This window comes from Hibiscus syriacus, unplaced genomic scaffold, assembly GCF_006381635.1.
Source record: "Hibiscus syriacus cultivar Baekdansim isolate YM2019G1 unplaced genomic scaffold, ASM638163v2 tig00008007_pilon, whole genome shotgun sequence".
NCBI lineage: Eukaryota > Viridiplantae > Streptophyta > Magnoliopsida > Malvales > Malvaceae > Hibiscus > Hibiscus syriacus.
In genome coordinates this window covers 16,770-39,619 of record NW_024062149.1, presented here as the reverse complement: position 1 = coordinate 39,619, position 22,850 = coordinate 16,770, and the positions used below count along the sequence as shown (strand labels likewise).

Genomic DNA, 22,850 nt, shown 5'->3' with positions numbered 1-22,850 from the left:
GGTTCGAACGGTTCAACGGTTCTAACCGGTTCACTAGTAGCAATTCAACCGGTGTAGATTGAACTGAACTAGATAACGATTCTCGATTGAACTGACCGATCCGGTCCGATTTTTAAAACACTGGCCAAGAGTGCAAAAAGGGGGGGGCAAAGGATGACTGCCTTAAGATTTCGCAATTTAATATTAGTATTTAATTGCATTATAAAATATATTGTTGTGCATATTTAAATTGTACAATCCATATTTTATTTACTTGTTTAGCAGGGAAAAAAAATGTTGGCCGCCACCGGATCAGCTGTTCTTCTTCTTCCTGGCAAAGCTAAGTGGCTTCATCAGGAGTCTGTGCGCAGATTTCAACTCAAAACCAGTCTTTGTTTGACCAATATCTCAAAGCAAAACAATGGGCAGCTTTTTCAGAGAAATCAAACCTTCCAATCACTCAACAATGGAGGCTTTGGAGTGCAGAGTACTTATAGAAACAGAAAACTGTAATCTAACTTTATTGTTTCCCCCTTTTCCAGCTTTACTATGATAGCTATTTTGATTGTTTCCCATACATAATATTGAACTTTGCAGGAAAAATATGCAGATGGTCTGCTGCAGTTTGGAACAAGGGTCAGGGCTTCCACCATTTCCTTTTAATCTTCTTCACCCTAGGACCGACTGGTAATCTTTTAATTAAGCGTGGAAATAACAGTTTCTGTTGTTCTGTTTGCGTTGAAATGTTAGCCCAAGAAATTGACAATCATACAATCTACAGGCATCTCTGGGCTCTGGGAACGGCAATCCCACTTATCCTATCCTTCACCACCGGTAAATGGGGGCCATTGCTAGAACTGAAAAGTAAGGATTTTCTTCTTCTTCTTCTTCAAGTAATCAAGCATTTCATTAACGTATGTTTTCATATATGTAGATGATGCTGATAAGGTCCTAGAGACGGCTGAACATATATCGGATGTGGTGGAACAAGTGGCGGAGAAAGTGGAGAAGGTAGCAGATGAGGTGGGCGATCAGCTGCCGGACGGCGGAAAACTGCGGGCTTCTCTTGAATTGGTTGAGGATTTAGCCCAAGAGGCAGCAAAGGACGCTCATCTTGCCGGAGATCTAATTGACAAGGTTAGCTTTTCACCTAATTAAATTTTAACATATACAATTAACACATCACTTGGCAATTATCACGTGCTTCGCTTTTTAATTTGTTTTTCCGTATATCTCACTTCATTGATTTTATGTGTACAATTTCATAATTCCACTGTGAATTAATTTAACGCTTATTTAGTATATTATAAGTAGTTTCTGAATTAAAAAAATGTGAAGTATTTTTTGTTTATATTTTTTAAAAATAAAAAAGAATAAATGAGACATTATTTTTTCTCATAAATAATAATTCTTTCTCCTAATTCTTAAATGATTTATTATATATATACACACAATAGATAATAGTCGAAGGTTAACTTTTTCCTTTTTGTTTATGATTCATTTCTTATAAGATTTTAAAATATAAAAAATTAAAAATTAAAATTTTACACGTAAATTATCGATATCTAATTTTGATAATTGGTTATAACCTACTGAAGTTCATTTAAATTTTTTTAATCCTAATTTCGAAAAGAAAATTTGTTTTACTCACTTTAAGGGTTATTTTAGTCTCTAAGTTTAAAAGAGTACATCTCAATCTAAATTATTAATCTATCATTATTATAGGGAAAAAAACAAATATATTATTATAAATTAAGAATGTGTCTGTAAAAATCTAAATCTCTTTGGTAATTATATGCATATCTTTGTTAGTTGCAATAATATATAAATATATATATATATAATGCAGGTCCAAGAAATGGAAGACAAGCTGGAGTCGTTTATGGAATCAGTCGAAGAATATAAAGCCGAGAAGGAACCTAAAGTCGCGGAGGAGGATTGAAGGTGTTTATGTGGATCCAAAACAAAGACCTCTTGTGCAAGGACTTCTGAATTTATAAAACTCATCATGGTTGAAATTTATATAAATATTATTTTCAATTAAAAACTTGGTTTCATCATTTTAATCATAAAAATTTAAAAAAGACGAATTTTGGATCTATTAAATACACTTTGATTCAAATCTATATATAGACGTATAAATATTACCTTTAAATTGTTTTTGGATGTTAAGTTTTTTAAATCAATATAAATTTATAATTTTTATTTTATTTCCCATAGATATACCAAATGTTTTCAAGCTTTCGGTGTTAAAAATCTATTTATCAAATATATATTTTAATTTGTAAGAAAATAGAAAACGTTTTTGGAAACTAAACGAAAACCTAATGTGATTATTATATTAGTTTTAAAATAAATTATCAAATAAAAGCTAATGAGTTTAGTTTCTTATATAAAATTTAATTATTTGTAATGTGAGTTTATATCTTATATATTCGTTTTTTTTATTATTAATGAACAATATTTTCCTTTTTAAAGAAATGATAATGAAAACCAGCCCAAATACAAGTAAACCCGTGACAAATTAATACAGGCCTAAATAGAGAGAGAGAAAAGAAAAGATATTGCCAGGTCAACAGTATGGGCCACGATTCATATACTTGGGCTTATAAGGTATAGAGTGCAGTCCAACGGCTACTCACAATTCCCTTGTCTTTCAAATTGTAAAGAGAAAATACCGGAAGAAAATGAAAGAGAAAATCCCCCTAATTTGTCTTCCCTTTCAAAAAGAGGCATTATCATATCTTCACTGCTAAGGGCTACTCCCATGTTTCTGAACAAATTCTAATGGCCTATGCGGTGCTTTGCAACGTTGTCACTAGCTGCTGAAGTAAAGACCCTTGAGAAAGAGAAGGAACATCTCAGACTAAACATTAGCAAAGCTGAAGAAGAGGTGAGAACCAAGGAATTTCAACACTTTATGCTTGTTTAAATCTCTATTCCCCTTGTCTGAAATTAACAAGGTATTTTAACTATACAGGTGAAAGTTCTGCTTGAAGAAAACGCCATTTTGGATGAGGCGAATAAAAGTTTATTGAGGCAATCCCGTGAAGGAAAGAATGTCCGTGATTTATTAATTCAAGGAAGTGTGGAGTCATGAGTTGTATTTCGTACTGTTCATATATAGTGCATATTTTCTATTTCAACAATGACTTCACATAAATAGAATTTGATAAAACATGATTATGATGTTAGAGATCTTTAGTCAACAAATTATTATTATTATTATTATTAAGAAAGACACCGACTTAAACATTATTAAAATAGTACTCAAAACAGTAATTATGGAGGACCCCCCATTGGTCTGTCTTTAAGTACGACGTGTACTTAATTACAACTTGGAAAATTTTTCAATTTTTGACCTAAATTTATTTAAATTTAATCCAAACTAATTTATATTACTTTTCAATAAAAGAATGAAATATTTAAAATATTGTTACATAAGGATATAATTATAGATAGTAAAATATTGGTTATTAAAACTTTATTTTGTTGATAAGTTGTATCAACGTTGGTGGAGGGAGTTAGCTACGCAATCAATAGCTGGCCAATCAAATTTCCATGAATTCTTCTCCGACTCTCAAGTCTACACCATTGACCATACAACACGTTTCTGCTTTGCTTTCTTTTGAAATGCGCATAAAAATATACTGTTTAGGTAATTAAATCAACCTTAATTTTTGACTTTTATCGAAACTTGTTTTATATTTTATTAAAATTATTGTGAATATTTTACTACTATTTAAAAAATAAAATAAAATAAAATCGAAGTTATCAAAAGGCGATCATTAGAGTTAGTTTAATATTTTACCAACAAATCTTATAATTGTTAAATCGGTAGTCAAATTTTCAGGATGCGGAATCTCAAAATTCAAATGAAGAGATTATTTATAATATATAGTTAAACCAAATGTATTTTTTAATTATTAAATATTTTATATTAAAGTTGACTGACAAGTTGACTTCTTGGACCGGCTTGGCTTAGTGGAAATATTTATTGAGAGTTGTGAATTCATTCATATGAGAAATTTGAAGGCTTTAGCTACTTTGCTCTTTCTCCTCTTCAGTCACATTGAGGTATGGTTTCGGTTCTCTTCATCTTTTTACATATATTTGTCTTCTTTTATCTGTTTAGGGTTATGCATGAAATGGATTATTCTTTGCATAGGTTTGTTTTCTTTTATAGTATTTCTCATTTTGTTTTATTATTAAATTTGATTACTTTTTCGTTATATTGTCTTGATTGAGTTTCTTCAAATTAAGAATGACTTTAATGATACATTTCTCTATTTTATTTTATTTTATTTTTTAAAAAAAAGATTTCCTAAGATTATCGTAATGTATTTTATTGTGTTTGGGGTTAAAAGATGAAACATGAATGAGAAAGAAATGTGATTATATGTAAAGTTATTAAAAATTGTTTACTTAAAGTGGAATAAAGTACATTTCCGTAACCCATTCTTTAATAATTTTGTTTTATTTTTAAAAAATTATATTTTAATTAGTTATGATTTTCTTAACCAATGTATAATATGTTTTTTTCTCAAAAAAATATGTTTAAAAGTATATAAAATAAATTTTTAATATATCAAAATTTATATAAATATACAATACTTTTTAAAAAAAATGGACGCAGTACATAAAAACTTTAAGAAAATGGCAAGGGAAATTGAGGAGGAAGAAAATAAAAGATCATGGTAGAAGAAATCATGGCGGGGAAACTTAAAGAATTTCTTCCTTTTCAGTTTCCCTAAACTTTAAAAAGAATATATAATACTGTAAATGCTTAAACATGATTATGGTAAAAAAATATATATTCTTTCTCGAATTAGCTTCTAATATTCATAGATTATGGTTGCAGACAGGTTAATTAAATGGAAGCCTTAACTACCGTCGGAGGAGCTCTTCTAGCAGCTACATTTCAATGGTTATTCGCAAAGTTGGATTCTACCCAATTACTAAACTTTGCAAAACAGGATCAAGTTGGACTGGAGCTTAAGAAGTGGAGGAATTTGATGTTGAAAATCCAAGCAGTACTCGAAGAAGCCGAAACGAAGCAAATCACTGATCCCCTGGTGAAAATCTGGGTTTCCGAGGTTAGAGATTTGGCTTTCGACATGGAAGATATCTTGGATGACGCAGCATCCTTTGGCAACTCCATTTCAAATCCTGAACAAACTCCAACAAACAATTCATTGAACATGTTCCGTGCTTGTTTCACTGGTGCAAGCCGAAGCAATTCTATGCCGGACTATGGAGACAGAAGCAAGATAAAAGATATCACTGACAGATTGCATTGCATTTCATCAGAGATTAACGGTCTTTGTTTGAATTTGACGAAGGTGGCTAGAGGAGACGTATCCAAGTCCAACAGACTACAGGAGAAAAGGCTAACTACTTCTTTGAATGAAGGTCATGTCTATGGTAGGGAAACTGAGAAGGAAGAAATTCTTCAATGGCTTCTCGGGGGTGATGAAAATGGAGTATCTGTAATGCCCGTAGTTGGGATGGGAGGAATGGGCAAGACGACATTGGCTCAACTTGTTTATAACGATGAAAGGGTTACCAATCTTTTTGCCATCAAAGCTTGGGTTTTTGTTTCGGAACAGCTCGATCTTATAACAGTGACAAGAATAATTCTGGAGAAAGTTTCGTCCAATTCATATGAATGTTTGAGTGATCTAGATTCACTTCAAATAAGGCTGAAAGAGGAGTTATGGGGGAAGAAATTCTTATTCGTTTTTGATGATGTTTGGAATGAAAGTTACCAGCAGTGGGATCTCCTGAGAAGACCCTTCACATCAGGGGCACATGGAAGTAGAATCATAGTTACTACTCGCCATTGCAGGGTCGCATCGATGGTGGGAAATGTTGCAGCTTATCACCTGCAAGCACTGCCATACGATGAATGCTTGTCATTGTTTGCTCAACATGCATTAGGAAAGAGCGATTTCAGTGCACATCCGAATGTCGAAGAAATCGGACAAGGAATAGTAAGAAGGTGTAAAGGATTACCGTTGGCTGTGAAAACCCTTGGAGGACTTCTGCGTGGTAAGCGAAGTTGTGATGAATGGAAAGACATATTGAATAGCAAGCTATGGGATTTACCAGATGAAGGGAATGACATTCTTCCAGCTCTAAGATTGAGCTATCATCATCTTCCATCTCATTTGAAACAATGCTTTGCTTATTGTGCTATATTTCCCAAAGGCTATGAGTTCAACAAAGATGAGTTAGTTTTCCTGTGGATGGCAGAGGGGCTTGTTCTACAGAAGCCGAAAGGAACGAAGCAAATGGAAGACTTAGGCCATGAATATTTCCTTGATTTGGTATCAAGATCATTTTTCCAGCAGGCAAGTAACAAGGAATCACGGTTCATGATGCATGATATCATCAACGACCTAGCTCAATTTATTGCTGGAGAAACCTGCTACAGTTTTACAGATAAGGTTAAGCATGCCAAAAGATCGAATGAAAGCTTTGAGAAGGTCCGTTACTCGTCTTTTATGAAGCACAACTATGACACCTCTCAAAGATTCAGATCGTCTTACCAGATGACGAGGTTGAGAACATTCCTATCCTTTTCCCAGTTCTCACATTCCTTTCGCAGCTTTTTATCTAATGGTGTGCTGCATGATTTTCTGCCAAAAATGAGATACTTGAGGTCATTATCCCTTTGTGACTATAACATCGAAAGGCTTCCAGAGTCGATAGGTGAATTGAAGCATTTGAGATATCTTAACTTATCTCATTGTATGATAAAATGTCTACCAGAATCTATGACATTCCTTTTATACTTGCAAACATTGATCTTACACAGGTGCTATAAGCTCACCAGGTTGCCTGAAACAATTGGGAATCTGATGGATCTTCGGCATCTCAATATCTCACACACAACAGCTTTAAAAGAGATGCCATCGGGGATAGGTAGACTGAGAAATCTGTTGACACTGCCTAAATTTGTTGTTGGGGAAGTTGATGGATTGAGGCTAAGAGAATTGAATGGCCTATCACATCTCAGAGATCAGTTATCTATTCTGCAACTGCATAACGTGTCGGATGTACAAGATGCAAGGCATGCCAATCTTAATGAAAAGAAGAGCCTCCGTGACTTGAAGCTAGAATGGAGTTGTGATTTTCATCGCTCAAGAAATGAAACCAGAGAGATGCAAGTTCTTAACATGTTAAAACCTCATCAAAACCTGCAAAATTTAACAATTAAATTTTGTGGAGCAAAAGAATTCCCTTCATGGATAGGTGATCCATTGTTTTCTAAGGTAACAAACTTGGAGCTTTACCATTGTCCAAGAATTGCTTCCCTTCCGTCTCTTGGACGATTGCCGTCTTTGAAAATACTGATCATAAAAGGCATGGTTGCAGTAAAAACTGTGGGCCTTGAGTTCTATGGCTGTGTCTCTTCTTCCATTGATGCTTTTCCTTCTCTAAAGATTCTAAGATTTGAAGATATGTTAGTTTGGGAGGAATGGTCTTCATCAGTTGTTGGCATTGAACTTCAAAGGTCTCGGCAATTCGAACGCCTTCATGAGCTTCAAATTTACAACTGTCCAAAGTTGGTAGGCAAATTGCCAACCAATCTTCCATCACTTGTAAAACTTGAGATTCACAGATGCCCGCAGTTAACATATTCATCGGTAAGTCTTCCATCTCTTAGAAAACTGAACCTGGAAGAGTGTAATGAGATGATTTTCCGAAGCATGGTTCATCTCACACGTCTTAGGTCATTGAAAATGAGCAACATTTCTCATCTAGCTTGTTTGCCAAATGCGTTCAAACAAGACATGATAGCACTTGAGGATCTGAAGATCGAAGAATGCACTGAACTGACATCCTTGTGGGAGGATAAAAGCAATACAGACAACCTAGTTTGCCTTAATCGTATTGTGATCAAGAAGTGTCCCATGTTTGAGCCTTTGGGAGGGGAAGATCACCAACTTGTCCCATCACACAATCTTGAAGCTTTGGAGATACTTGATTGCAACAACCTTAGGAGGCTACCTAATGAGTTATTTAACATCTCATGTCTTAGAATATTGAGACTAAAAGGGTGCAAAGAGCTCAAGTCATTGCATGCGGTAATGAAGATGGATGGTGAAAGCAATGGCAACATCATGCATCTTGAAAAGATGGAGATAAGAAATTGCCCTTCTCTCAAGTCTTTTCCAAGAGGCAAATTACCAACTTCACTCAAGAAGTTAGTCATTGAAGACTGTGAGGTCCTTCAAGTTCTGCCCCAAGGAATAATGTCTTATGGTGATGATGATGACAACCCGCATCTCCAAGAAGTAACCGTTAGAAACTGCCCTTCTCTCAGATCCTTTCCAAGTGGCAGATTTCCTACTTCTCTAAAGACATTTCTGATTGAAGATTGTGAGCTCCTTCAAGCCTTACCAGAGGGACTGATGTGCGACAATGACAATATGTTGCACTTAGAGGATCTTAAAATGCAAGGACTTCCATCTTTGATGTTCTTCCCAAATGGACAACTTCCAAAAACTCTTAAGAGTCTCGTCGTGTTTAATTGCAGAAGATTGGAGTCATTTCCAGAAAGGATCTTGCAACGCAGTAAGGCACTTGAAACCATTGAAATTTCTCACTGTACCAATCTACAAGCCTTGCCATTTGACTGCTTCAACAACCTACCTAGCCTGAGCACGTTGGTAATAAGTGGTTGCCATGGTTTAGAATCCTTTCCAGAGGCTCAGCTGTTAACTCCTAATCTCAAATTTCTAAGGATAAATAGATGCAAGAATCTCAAGTCCCTTCCTAATGCCATGCACAGTCTCAGGTCTCTTAAAGAGCTGAAAGTAAAGAGTTGTCCCAGTATAGTGGCCATTCCTGAAGGAGGTTTGCCTCCAAATCTGTCACTTCTTTTCATTGATTGTGAGAATCTAAAGCAACCCATGTCTGAATGGGGCTTGGACACGCTCGGCTATCTTCACCGCTTATGGATCCATTGGATGTGTCCTCCAGAGAATGTTCTTCCTACTTCATTGACTGAGCTTTACATTAGAAATGTAGGTGATCTAAAATCTTTACCTCAAGGGCTCCTTCAAAACCTGTCATCTCTTCAAGTCTTGGATATTTCTCGGTGCCATCTGCTTCAGGCTTTGCCCAAGCAAGGCCTTCCTCCCTCTCTTGGGTCGCTCAGGATTGATGACTGTCCACTTTTGCGACATTGGTGCTTGGAGAACAGAGATTCTAGGCGTATTATAGCCCACATCCCTTGCCTTTGGATAGATTAAGATCAACAGGTCCAACAATTAGATGTGGAAATAGGGTTTATTAGACGCTTTCCGGTTTGGATCACTTTGAATTCCGAGAAATTTGTCCAATACATCTAAAATGATCAATCCCGAGATTGAAAACGACAGAACAATGTAGTTGTACAACCATGTTGCAATAGCGTTATGGTCAGAATAATTTATTATGCTCATACCAATTAAAAAATAAGAAAATAATCTAAATCCCCTATTTTCACTTATTCAACAATCTTAAAGAAATTTAAATTTATTTATAGTTATCCAATGATCTAAATTAATTTAATATATTAAGAAAAAATAAAGAAATTTACGTATCCAATTTTTTTTAGAAAAGTACTAAAATTTTAATTTTAATTTTTTAATTTAATTTCTGGATACACCACTGTCAGGTTATTTTATTTTTTCAAATGTTTTGAGACAGAAGTTTGCATACAATCAATAATGAAAATACTGTACCAAGTCTGATGGTACACATTTTATTGGCGTCCTGAATTCTTCTGATCCTTCTGGAGTGGGTGTGGTCAGCTCATAATTATTTAGCTTCAAGAAGAATGGAAGAGTAGGGTGCCACATTGTAGGTGGCTCCAATTCCAGGGACTCCTTGGCCCACAAAATCATCTGGCGACCCAAGATTGGTGTCCACCTGCAGTTTCAACATCCACATTCAACTTATCACCCATGAATAACTCCACCATGATTCAAAACCATAATTAAACCAAGCAGGCTACAGCTTTGTAGAATTGAAATTGCAGTTGGTAGAAATCAACCCGTTGTTGGAATAATAATGCTTACAAAACCTTCACTTCCAATGGAGGAGGTGCATTGGTAAATCATGGGATATCAGTTTTTAGAGCAAACAGAGGTTGAAAAAAGTAAAACATAAGACTAACCACACGGAACCAACGTCTTGCCGGTGGTGCTGGAGGTATAGACACTTTAACCAAAAAGTCATGAGCATTGAATGCTAGATAGATATCTCCACCATTTTTCTCATGAAGCCTGCAAAATAAATTTAATTTACAACAATGACTGAACGGGAGATGCATTGTTCTGTTGTTTAAGAAAGAAAAAGATCATGCACACACACAAAGGAACAATGGAGCTCCCGAGAATATTTTAAAACATGGGAAGTGGGTAAAACGCTTGATAAAGCAAACAAAATTGCTATTTCTTAACACTATAATCGATTCAAGAAGTGAAACCTAAATATACAAGGAATACAATGCAAACACATTACTCAAAGCACAAATGATTAAGGAAATAATAACAACCTATTGAGAAGTATGAAAATTTCTTACGTAAATGCGAGGAATTTGCTCTCAGGGTTGTCCCAGTTATCCTCATGCCAGGTCACATCTCTCTGCGCATATAAAGCATTTATTGAGCTTCAGAGAACGTAAAAGCGCAATGTAGTTTCACTAAGACAGGTATAAAGATGTGTACTTTGGTGAGAAAATTCTCATGACAAAATACTTGATGCTTTCGCCGATAGTGTATCACCTCGGAGAAAAACCTAAAGTGGTCACTCTTCCTTGAACTCAACTGTTTCAACGTACAGAATACCATCAAGCAAGTATTGTGTGGATCAAAGTTATATAAAATAAAAAACTAGTAAAAGTTTCACCTGCTGCCACTGGAAATTATTAAGAGCCGTATCATGCCCATAACTGTTGTTATTCCCATATCGTGTGTGCCCGTATTCATCTCCCATTAGCATCATTGGAATTCCCTGATTATGATTCCAAAAAGATTACAACTCTTTTTACAAGTTCAATTGCAGTATAAAGAAAACAATTGAAATCTAAGAGCAAAAATCAGCAGATCTTATAGCCCTAAACAGAAAGAAACTGATTGAACAGTGTGTGCATAACAAAGGGGGCAATTCTGGGACCCCTCCAGACTTCTTACTGACTATTAGCTTGAGAAAAATACATGCCGCAGTTAACAAGAATAAACAAAAAGAACTAGAGAAAGATAACAAAGACTCGAGGAAATTCGTAATAACATTAATTTAAAGAAAAGGTTAAACCCACTTCACAGGAAACTGAAAAAATGTTGAACCCATTACGGTCTTAACAAGCCCCCCTCCATGAATCATATGATGCACAAAATGACTGTAATACTTTACCTGTGATATCATCAATGCCAAATGAAAGTTTTTCATTTGCCGGAAACGCAGGGCTACAATACCAGCATTGTCAGTTTCTCCTATCCAATAAAAACAGAAAAAAGGGGAGTTCAGCTGAAACAAATTTTAATAAAATGATACAACATCTAACATGTTCCCTTTACTGGAGACTCAAACCATGAAAAAAATTGAAACGAAAAGAAATAAGCTTGAAGTGTCTAAGATGATCCAACACTAGAATTTATACATGCATAGACAAAGAATAGAAAAAAAATAACCAACAATAAAAAAAGGAACCTTTTTGCATACCTTCAAACCCACAATTCCAGCTAAAGTTGTCATTGCTTCCGTCATTTCCACCTTCTCCATTGGCTTCATTGTGCTGTAAAAGCAAACATTAAATCGAAATACTGTATGGGCCTCAAGGAAGCACTTAGAGTGATGCAGTGAATATCATATACCTTAAAATTGTATGAAACGAGATCACGGAGGGTGAAGCCATCATGTGCAATGACAAAATTAACGCTATGGTAAGGCTTGCGTTTATTTTTCTGTACAATGAGCCAAAAGTACGACTTAAAACCATTAAAAGTGAAAAAAGTTGAAAAGCAAACCAATGAAATTAAAGACGTCTGTGTCAAGTAATATTTACATCTAAGAGTTCTGAAAAAACATCCTCCTAAAACCAATATACATATTCAAAATACCAAATGTCCAATACAAATACAAAATACCAAATACGATCATAAAATCAGTAAATACTAGTATCAATCACAATATAGCCAAAAAGTAACCTAATAACAATAAGATCTTAAATGACTGAATTCTTCAAGAGCCTTCTTTTTGCTCCTCGTCACTGTCTAGGAAAGTTAAGATACTCGGACCAATACCAACATTTGAGACAACAGCTTTAAAAATTAAAATTTAGACTGAAAATGTGGCTAGGATAATGCTTAGCATTTCTAAATTTTCATCTACAAAATCCAGCTTTGTAATTAATAATATTTAAACAAGAGAATTGGGGGTATCAGAAACATAGATGCTATTTAGACCTATGATTTTCATTGAATAATTAATATTGTAAATTGTAGATAAGATTTGTGTTACTGTTTGTAAATAGTTAGTTAATTTAGGATAAGTCTCTAGTTTATCTTTAATTTAAATTTTAAATAGTCTTTTACTTAGGTTAGACTTCTTGTACAAGAGGTCCTTTAAAAGGATAGGACTCTCTTTTTCTGTAACCAAGTTAAGAAATAGAAAACAAAGAATTCTATTTCTCGAAAACTTACAAATATTTAGCTAATTTTCAATCACCAAAATCACCGCACAAATGACACTTACACAGTAGAGGTCGGCAGATCCTGAAACACGAGTCGCAAATGCTCCTTTCATACCGGTATCACCCTATATTAAGGAAAGTTCATAATTTAGATACAAATAGAGATCATTATATCCCAAATAAAAAAAAAGGACAATTGAAACCCAAAAAAGCATGAAAAGATAATTTCAGCATCATGTAAAAATTAAATACTACATAAATTCTTATATAATGCTTATATTAATTTTTTATGATGACATGGATTCTGACGCACCAAGCAACATTTTGTGCAGTGTAGCCTCACTAATGATTACCCCGCCCCCCACCACACCAAAAAAAAAATTCGCAGGTGAGGTACCTTTACTGAAAGGCAAATGGAGAAAAAAGTACTTGGTTAAGTTTGCTTATCTTTTCTTAATTTTTTTATTTCTATTGTTATGTTCAACTGACAAAAAGGACAGATGATGTGTATTTTTAAGATGAAAAGATTAAATGGTCTGTATGTAAATTTATATTGGAAACAGAACGGAGGGAGCCTACAGTGGCTTTTAATGGCATCAGGTATTAGTTGAAGACTATGCAATTGAGCAGGGTTAATGTACAAAGTTTGCTAGATTGGTCTAGTTATTTAGTGCTTTGCTTTGCAGTTCATAAATAATTTGCACCTTGCACCTCAATTAGGTTCATCCAGCACCTATAGTGTGCATAAAAAAAAACTTAATATTAAATCAAGCCAACCACCAGTTCATTCTGCACCTTTAGCGTGCGACAAAGAAAATATTTGTTCCATTTGATGCTACCTTTATAAATATTCTTAGATCATCACGGTACCTCCCATTCCACTCAGCCCACCTGCAGAACAGAAAATCTGAAAGTGACGGAGGAAAGGTTCCCAGCGTTCTCAGAAGAGAGAGTTTCCAGAGAGAAATGTTTGAAATAGAAAGCCAGAGGTGATAATATCTGATTAATCACACAGCCATTTAACTGGTTGATAATCAGAGCAGGTTTGAACATGTAAAACCAAGAACTTCAAGCGAATCATAATAATCTTCTGAAAACATAGGTACTGTACAGTGTACACAAGGAAATTAAGTTGTCAAGTAGAAAAGATAATAAGTGATGCTATTTCATCAGACATCTATGACGGCAAAAAATTAAGATATCTTACATAGACACTAGAAAGTAGGTAAATGCCAAAAATGCATGCATCTTCTTACGGTTAAAAGATTTACAGAAACCACTCCTCAGTTGAGATTTTTATGGCTATATTTATTGCCAACTAGGGATGTTAGTGTCACATGTTTTCAGATAACAATAACTGCAACAGCAAATTACATGTATTATCTGAAAATGAATTTGTGAAGAAGTATTCTCAGATAGCAGATGGTCTTTACGTGCTATAAATGCTCTAGTTCCTTAAACAAACAGAATGAAGTAAGATCTTTTAAAAACAAAATACCTGTCCCAATTAGGAAAACTGCCAACAAGATAAAGTCCTCCACAATCCCATGGTTCAGCAATAATTTTGCACCTTAACAAGGTAGCATCTTTGGCAATAGCCTGGTTAAATAAAGAATGAGCTGACAACTCACTACAAAAAACTGCAACTTCAGAGTTTTTGAAGCACCCCCTATAAAAAAAAGGTGGAGAAAAATTCCCGAGAACCAAAAACTCAAGAGCATAATGAGGCAACATTGCTTTTGAATGTATTCCAACCATAAAATTAACAATACATTTATTTGGGAGCCTCAATTTACAAAATAGCTCAAATTAACATCTCAAAAGAAATCGAGTTAAGCATTGTACTGGCACCCAAAAATTGAAGTCCTGAATGAACTTTCAGTGCATTAGCACGAACAATTAGCAATGCTTTCGTGATATTCTTTTACGATAGGAGAATAAAAACAAAGAACATCCTCAATAGAGCTGGCTGTTAAACCATAATAGTTAGTTGTCTTGTTATAACATCATGTTAGGTCAAAAGGGACTTTAAAATGCCCTACCTTCAATAAGTAGGATATGCTGCATGTAGTAATTTATAGTGGAAAAACATTTAAACCACCTACCCTGACAAGTGGAGGTGCATCGAGTGGAGAACCATCTGAGCCTCGACAAAGTACACTAGCAAGGTCAAATCGAAATCCATCTACATGATATTCAACAACCCTATATTTGATAATAGCAAAGAACAGCATGTCAGCCAAATAAAAATTGTTGGTTTCAATGAGATATTTTGTTGCCTGGTGAGATCTTGAAAAGCATAATCTTGTTGTTCAAAGATAATACACACATACATAAAAAGTAAGAGAAATCAAGTGTCGAACAATAGTGATTACTCCCCAGGAATAACCAAGTATGTTGAGTGACTTAAATACAGACCATCCAACAGCTGAAAAGTGTTTCACAATTCAGCTGAGCCAATTCTGTTTTTCTTCGAGTTTAACTTAATAGAACTGCAGAACTAAATTTGTATATTAAGCCTGTTAAACCCCATCAAAATAAAAGGCACACCCACACCTATACCTGCTCTAAATTGTACATGAAATAATAATTAAACAGGATTTTTGATTTAACAAACAACTTGGCACACAAAAAAAAAACAATCCAGAACAGGACGTTAAAACAAAAAAATTTATTCAAATCACCTTCAGAAAGAAAACAATTTTATATTATTAGAAAAATATGCCATGGCTTTCCTATAGGATTTGTATCCATACCAGTGTCTTAAGCTGTCAAGTATGAACTCCATGACAACAGGATGATTGCAGTTTAATGTATTCCCTGAAGAACAAAAAGCTTGCATCTCAAAGAACTTTATATTTGATAGTTGAACCTATAAATCTTTATAAAACAAAATAAGGTAGTTCCCAAATTCAGCCTGTTTTGAACACTCAAAAGTATTTATTTTAGATGAATCCATAACTTCCCAGAAATTGGTTCAAAAGACTATACACAGAAGAAAGAGAAGCTAGATGTAAAACTCAAGCCAGAGTTAAAGCACAATACTTATGAAAGATGAATTTCTTGCAAGCATCAACTCAAGTGACCCACCTGATGTTAAAATACTCTTTTATCTTTATCACAGAGAAGACATTCAAAAGACAACCCTAGTCATATTCTGCACTAAACTTATGCAAGAAGCAAGCTCCTAACCTCAGCAACATTACTGTGATAGATCAGAAACAGCATATTACGATGAAAGTTAAAAGAAAGGTGCTCAATTATCAATAAGGCAAAATAATAGTACTTTCTTTCTAAATTCCAGTGATAAAAAATGGGAAATATCTTTATAATTATCAAAACAGAAAGAGATCATATCAATAGCTAGGCCAGACCTGAAAACAGAAGATACAAGATTCTGAGAAGCAAGTTATCAAACAGAACAACCTCAAACGCAATCCCAATTTCTAACAAGAGATTAGCAACGAGTTACTTCTATGAATTTAAAAGGGGATAAGATCTTTAGGGGAGAAATTTGAGAGTTAACTGTTGTACATCTGGGAAAAAAAGAATAATAGAAGATTCCTCAGGAAGACCGGAAAGAAAGTCAATTAGAAAACTCAAATTACCGCAGCCAGAGAAGTTTAGCAGTTGACCTCTGTTGTTCAAGTCCACCATGTAATAAACCTGCAAAATAATTAGTAGGATACAACAACTGAGAGGGAAATATGTTACATTAACGAGGAACATGACTCCTGATGCCAAAATGCCTTACTGTCATTGTTGGATAAAAATTAGGAAAAACAAAACCCACCTTGTTGTCTATGCCACGAAATGATGTGGTATAAGGATGCTTATCATCAGCTTCATTAGTGTGATTATAGACAACATCCAAGATCACCTATGCAAAAAATGAAGAGTCACAAAACACAATAATATGCATATTTCATACTTCAATTTGAAACAACAAGGAGATTATAACCAACCATAAATTATGTATGCTGCCAACCATATCAACAAAAGACATTTACCTCAATTCCAGCCTCATGCAAGGCTTTAACCATTTCTTTGAACTCCCGAGAAGCACAAACAGCTCCTCCACTACCAGAAGCATAACGACTCATAGGAGCAAAGAAATTTATTGTCGAGTAGCCCCATGTATTGATCTTTAATACAAAAAAATAGAGGATTTTACTATTCTTATATTTTCACAATAATTGAAGCACAAAGAACTATAATCGAACAACAAAATCATCCATCATTCAACTTACATATAAAAATATTTAACATGTTTTTAGATCGCACTACTTAACAGAGCAGGCATGACAAAGGAGCACCCTAACCCGATTAAGACCGTGGTCCAAGAAAATTAATAATGGAAAACCAAGTACTTATCAATAATTTTATTTCTTGCAAAACACAAGTGGTATTGTTCTTCAGGATGTCCTATGAACAAACTGTTTTAATGAGATTCGCACTTAATTGAGTAGTTGGAACCTATGAACACTATCCACAAAGTGATGACAACTACTTCGAACCATGAGTAGGATCTAAACTATCCGAATTCAGTGCAAAATATATAAAGATTAATAAATGATTAACAAAAGGCTATATCATAAAATAATATAAAAAAAACTGAAGTATGACCTTTTCTAACTTTAGGTACCTAAACTATTTTTGCATATTCTAGGTAACTAATGTTTTCCGCCGTGACCACTCCCACTCACCCGTTTTTCTACCATCAAGATGACATGGAAACATCAGAAACTGCCACGTGGCACAACCAGAAAGGATCACCTGGAAAAAGAATAAAAATTCCAAGAAGTACAAAGTTTTAAAAAAATGTAAAAAGAATCCATTTTTAAGAAAAACAATTATATGTTTGTCAAATCACATTATTTAAAAAATTAATAATTTTATACTTTTATATTTTTATTATGTTTTACAATTTTTTAGTTTCTTTGAATTTTTTTGCCATGTGGCAGTTTCTAACGTTGCCACGCCAACCTGATGGATGAAAAAGATCCAGTGGGATGAGAGTGGTAAAGGACGTTAGGTACCTGGAATATGGAAAAAAAATTGTTTAGGTAACTAAAGTTAAAAATGGGCATACTTCAAGGGTTTTCCTTTTTATAATAAAACCTTAACAAAATAAGCAACAATGAAAAGAGCAATGAACATGGTCACAGTGTAACATTAAATGCATCTTGAGACCAAATAGAAAAGAGACATTTTGTCTCTAAAAGAGAAAAAGTGTGTTTGCTTGTTGAATATTTTAGTTACCATGTGATCTCTGGGATTGGGGCGCCTTTGAAACTCGAACTCATCAAACTCAAAGACAGGAAGCAACTCCACTGCATTGATTCCAAGTTCTAGAAGGTGTGGGATCTTTAAGAAAAATTCAAAAAAGAAACTGTCAGATAAATGTAGAATGTGAGAAGGAGTCCAATCGTTACCGTAAAGACAGAACTACATAATCAGTGCTCTGGAATAAGACTTTTCAAACAGAACAAAAGAAGTTAGTTTAACAAAATTTCCTTTAGCATGTCGGCTATCATGTAAATAAGTGTATTACATGGCAGTTCTCCAAAGATAACGACATAAAACTATGACTTCGCTCTCCACAACCATTCCCATGCATCGTAGTGCATACATTATCATTACTAAGATTGCTGGGGACAATTTGGTTGCAGAAAAAAGTTGCTCTTCGTTTGGGGAAGAAAACATCAGATGTTACAAGCATTTCAAATCCATCCTTCTAGGATGCCCCAACCCTACTGCCTATGTCTTTAAACCAAAACCTGTCCTTGAGTCAATGATAAGTATCGATGTAATATTGCACAACTCTCTGTTGTAACTGAGTTGAGATTCAATTACATACATAAGCATGTCTTAAATATGATAAAATGCAAACTGAAAGCACTTATACATCTAGTAATTAACACATTATTCACAGAGCAAGTTCTTAGAATGTGATCGAGCATAATGGAATAAATCAATACCTTCTCAATCAGACCGGTATAAGTACCACATATATTTTGATCCAAGCAACTAGATTCATCAGCAGTAAACGCACGAACATTCATTTCGTATATGACAAGATCTTTCTGCAATCAAGTGGCAAGTGCCATAAAACATGAGCAGCAGAAACATTCACCGAAGAGATGAAACACAAACTCGATGACTTTGATCCTAATCAAAGACAAAGGATTTGAAGAGAACTTAATATCTGGCATAAGTGGCATGGGATCCATGTACAAGATATAAGAGAGAAATTTAATTCAGATGTGTATCAACAAAAGTTTCAAAACATGATAAAGAGAAAGAACAAATGAGTGACTGGTCATCAACCCAATAGGAGAATTGGCTGCGGGACACAAAAACAAACAATCTTGCCCATACCTCAGGGATATTCGGGAACTTGTAGTCATCTCCCCAGTCAAAAGGCAAGCTATCAAAATCATAAGTTCCAAGAAATTTTGATAATTTATGCATTGGATCTCCAAAAGTTCTTTGACCTTCTACTAGCTTTGCATAAGGATCTATAAGAACATTTTTGTAGTCAAATCGATGTCCTTCGTCCCAGTTTTTGGGACCATCTATGCGATAACCATAGAGAACATTGCTCCGGGGAAAATCCTACATTTGGAGAGTCATTTCAATGGTGCAACCAGAAATCATATTACGTTATGGCGAGAAAAAATAAGTAGTTGCTTCCATTGTTCAACGTATACATATTGTTGACAATTAAATAAGATAAGTTTATTCTAACTCAGAAACGAAGAAATTGTTTGCAGAATCTTGATAGAAATACCACCTCAATGCATATGTGCCAAATATCTCCAGTTTTGTTGAGACGAGGGTCCAAAGAAAATTCGATCATTCCACCATCCAGCTTGTTGATTTCTCCCCTAAGATACATTACCGACACAATGAATTACTCACAGCCAACAATAGTAATAATAGTCCAAACAGCTCAACTTTCTTTCTCTAGTCTGACAAACACTACAAATATATAGGAAAAGCATAACTTTTATGCACATTTCCTGGTAGTAGGACAGAAAAGTTCATTGCATAAAGGAACATTTGAACATTTTTCCTCATATAATTTTTTCCTACGTTGGAAAAACAAGAAAAGCCAGTCATCAGAAATGCATTGTACATGTACAATAAAGAATATAAAGAAAAACATAAGGAGGTCAGCATTAGAGGATAATGAATTTAAATTATGGAAACAATGAATCAGGTTAAATTATGCAAAAAGAACAAGAACCCAAGTAATGAAACTTATAAAGCAAGAAAGAATGTATTCTTACCTCTGAGGAAGTGATAAGCAAAGTGTAACTGCAGTTGCATGCTGTGAAAATATGGCAAAATTGATCCCGTTATCAACCTCTGATGCACCTAATGGAAATGCCTGACCTGGGAAAATTTTAAAGGATGGGGTGGTTTCCGCCATTTCAGGGGCTTCTTCCTGAAATTGCAATGAATGAATATACAATGGTGTGGATCAAGCAAATATTGTTAAAATTCATATACTTCATCTTAGTCAGAATAGTTAGCATAATAAAAATAAAACAGTTGCATGGAGCAAACAGGCACCGTCAATACAAGTTCAGTAGATTAAAATACCTCAAGTACACGCTCTGGTGACCGACGCCCATACACGTTTGCTGTCCTCTGCTTGTCACGGCTCCTTGCCTTGCAATATACCCAAAAACTCAGTCATATTGCCTCTTTTTCTTTGTAATGCAATAGTAAAATTGAAACTTTTTTATGAGCATAGACATGCCTTACTTGAAAGTCGTCGCCCACTCGATGCAATTCTAGTCCACTTCAATCTAAAGAATCACTATCGTAGGTCAATAGATTACCCAAACTAAAAGCTAAATAGCGCATAAATAAGACATTCCACTTCAATATATTATAAACCATTTTCACTAGGTACACTCAGTAAGTTACGAAAACATAACATGAGTTTCTCCCAATTCAGACTCGATCGATCAACTTTCTCATATCATTGATCTTTCTTTCTTTCTTTCTTTCTTTTTTTGGTAAATTCCTATCATTGATCTTACAAGACCCTAACAGTACATACAAATTGAACCCATCCTTTCAAAAACGTGGATTTAAGTTTTTCCTGTTTACTCACAAAATCCGATATATATATATTTATTTATTAAAAAGAAAGCAAAGAAAAAGAGCGTACCCCATTTGAAGAAGAGAATAAGCTCCAAAGGAAGAAAGGGTTGCATTTGGGGAAGCGTGGGAAGGAAACTTGGTACAATTTGATCTGGATATAAAAGATGAGTGTAGCATCTTTGCTTTTCCGTATTTCTATTCTTTTCTTTTGGTTTCAGTAACGAAGAGAACGAACGAGGAATGGATGAGAAAGTTGATCCAAACTCCAGAATACAACTCCAAAAGGGATTCGGATATTCAAAAGACCAAAAAAAGAAAAAAGAAGAGAAAAAGAGCCTCCTCGTAGAAGAAACAACTCCGAGTGAGTGACACTTCTTTAATTCTCCTCGTTAAGCAATAATATAGTAATAATTTCTACCGGGAAGAGAGATTACTGCTCGCCGGAGAATACTGATGAGATTAACTGAATATGGAAGTCCGGTTTCTGGTCTGCCACGTGAACGCGAGTGCGAGGTTCTGGGTGAAACTTTCCTGTGACAGTTACACGTGTTCGTCAAATATCACTACTTCATTCATTGAAGTCATTGGATCCATGATCCATCTATCTATACCTTAAAAAATTATTATCCTTTTTTGAAAAAAGAAAAAGAAAAACGAGAATGGTCATCCGAAGCATGTAGATAAGGAGAAAGACCCATACGCAAACCCGAGGCCCAATATTTACAATCTGCATCTTAGTGTGCATTTTGAAGGAAATATGTTTGCTTAACTGGTCTGGCACAATTAACTGAAACCTTTTATTATTATTATGTTAAGGTGATTATAAAGAAGGTTATACGTTCTAAATATTATCAACCATTTGATAATAAATATTCAATCACTCTACTACAATCGTTGGTGCTCAAACATGTAACCTCTAGGAATAAAAAAATTCTTTTAACCACTGAAGTAAGTTAGTTGGTGCATTTACTGAAACATTTCTTGTTTGCCTGCAAGGGATACATTTTCATGATACGTTTGATTCGCTTTGTTAAACATATAAATTTCATTTTTTTTATATTAGGTGTAATATGGCATCACCATTTATTAGCATTCTAATTGAAATGGCAAATTCACCATTTTTTATATTATAGTTTCAAGCATTAATTAGGAATTGAGTTTTTCCATGGAAAAATGATGGAATCTAGGCATGAACTCGATGGTTATTGTGCAGCTTTCCTTATTGTCTCGACTTCTCCCTGTTGCTTGATCCACAAGCATTAGACTGTGATTTCCCACCACCGCTACGACCCTACCAAGTTTCTCCAACTTCCATAAAATAGCATCATTTGTATTCCAGACACTGTTTCTCTACACTAATGCATACCAAATGAATTTATTGAGTGATATGGATGGTTAAAGTGATTGTTACTTTTCTTTAAATTTTTTGTTTGAATAGTTATATCTACATGGTATGTTGTCAATAATTAAAAAATTACTATAAATATATATTATCTATCACACCATATTATTTAGAAATTAAAAAAAATGCTTAGCAAGCACATTATGGCTCTTCTTGGGCCTTATGAGACTTTGTTGTATTGCAGTTTACTAGAGGAGGTATCCCTGAATGGGCCTGCAAAATCCATGAGATTGCCGGAATTAAAATCTCAAAAAGACATTTGATTCTTTTAATCGAAATTTCTTTCAAAAGTATAAATAATCTGTTAAAATTAGGCATGAGAATAAGATAGAACGGGGTGAATTTTTGGTCATTCTGACCTGGACTTGAATTAGAAATTTATACTCAATTTTGATTCGATTCTGATTTCAGTATAACTTAATTTTACATAATAAAAATATAATATGATCATGATTTTTTTAATAAAAAAATCATTCTGTCCGTTTAACCCGAAAAACAATAAAAACCTTAATTATATGATATAAAATAATAAAAATATATTTTAATAAATATGTTAAGATGAAAAAACATGCTAAGTATAAATTTGACCCCAAAAGTTAACAAATAATCAAATTCCAATTAAGAAAAGTCTGATCCAATTGGATTAGATTGAGACTGTCG

General features: G+C 34.4%; 3 protein-coding genes across 7 annotated transcripts; 2 read left to right on the top strand and 1 right to left on the bottom strand.

Moving 5' to 3' along the window:
- Positions 1-245: 245 nt before the first annotated feature.
- LOC120201751 lies at positions 246-1,956 on the top strand. Its single transcript, XM_039202290.1, has 5 exons — positions 246-488; positions 577-666; positions 761-843; positions 914-1,116; positions 1,829-1,956. Exons 1-5 carry the CDS (start codon positions 274-276, stop codon positions 1,919-1,921), a joined length of 684 nt encoding a protein of 227 aa, XP_039058221.1. The 5' UTR covers positions 246-273; the 3' UTR covers positions 1,922-1,956.
- A 2,884-nt stretch (positions 1,957-4,840) lies between these two features.
- LOC120201760 (putative disease resistance RPP13-like protein 1) lies at positions 4,841-9,264 on the top strand. The gene has a single exon (XM_039202299.1). The coding sequence runs from the start codon at positions 4,854-4,856 to the stop codon at positions 9,240-9,242; it is 4,389 nt and encodes a 1,462-aa protein (XP_039058230.1). The 5' UTR covers positions 4,841-4,853; the 3' UTR covers positions 9,243-9,264.
- A 380-nt stretch (positions 9,265-9,644) lies between these two features.
- LOC120201758 (isoamylase 3, chloroplastic-like) lies at positions 9,645-21,164 on the bottom strand. Of its 5 annotated transcripts, none has more exons than XM_039202294.1 (24): positions 20,856-21,164; positions 20,440-20,487; positions 20,279-20,360; positions 19,963-20,120; positions 19,464-19,557; positions 19,049-19,285; positions 18,649-18,753; positions 17,930-18,034; positions 16,678-16,812; positions 16,461-16,547; positions 16,276-16,333; positions 15,424-15,487; positions 14,773-14,872; positions 14,166-14,266; positions 13,507-13,558; positions 12,730-12,792; positions 11,850-11,939; positions 11,698-11,770; positions 11,389-11,468; positions 10,885-10,989; positions 10,704-10,802; positions 10,559-10,620; positions 10,151-10,259; positions 9,645-9,903 (listed from the first exon to the last, which is right to left on the bottom strand). In XM_039202294.1, exons 1-24 carry the CDS (start codon positions 20,963-20,965, stop codon positions 9,793-9,795), a joined length of 2,328 nt encoding a protein of 775 aa, XP_039058225.1. In that variant the 5' UTR covers positions 20,966-21,164; the 3' UTR covers positions 9,645-9,792. The 5 variants fall into 5 exon arrangements, with proteins under 5 accessions (XP_039058225.1, XP_039058226.1, XP_039058228.1 ...); XM_039202295.1 differs by having other exon boundaries at positions 20,279-20,347; positions 20,439-20,487; positions 20,856-21,161; XM_039202297.1 differs by having other exon boundaries at positions 9,646-9,903; positions 20,279-20,347; positions 20,444-20,532; positions 20,856-21,159.
- Positions 21,165-22,850: the final 1,686 nt, after the last annotated feature.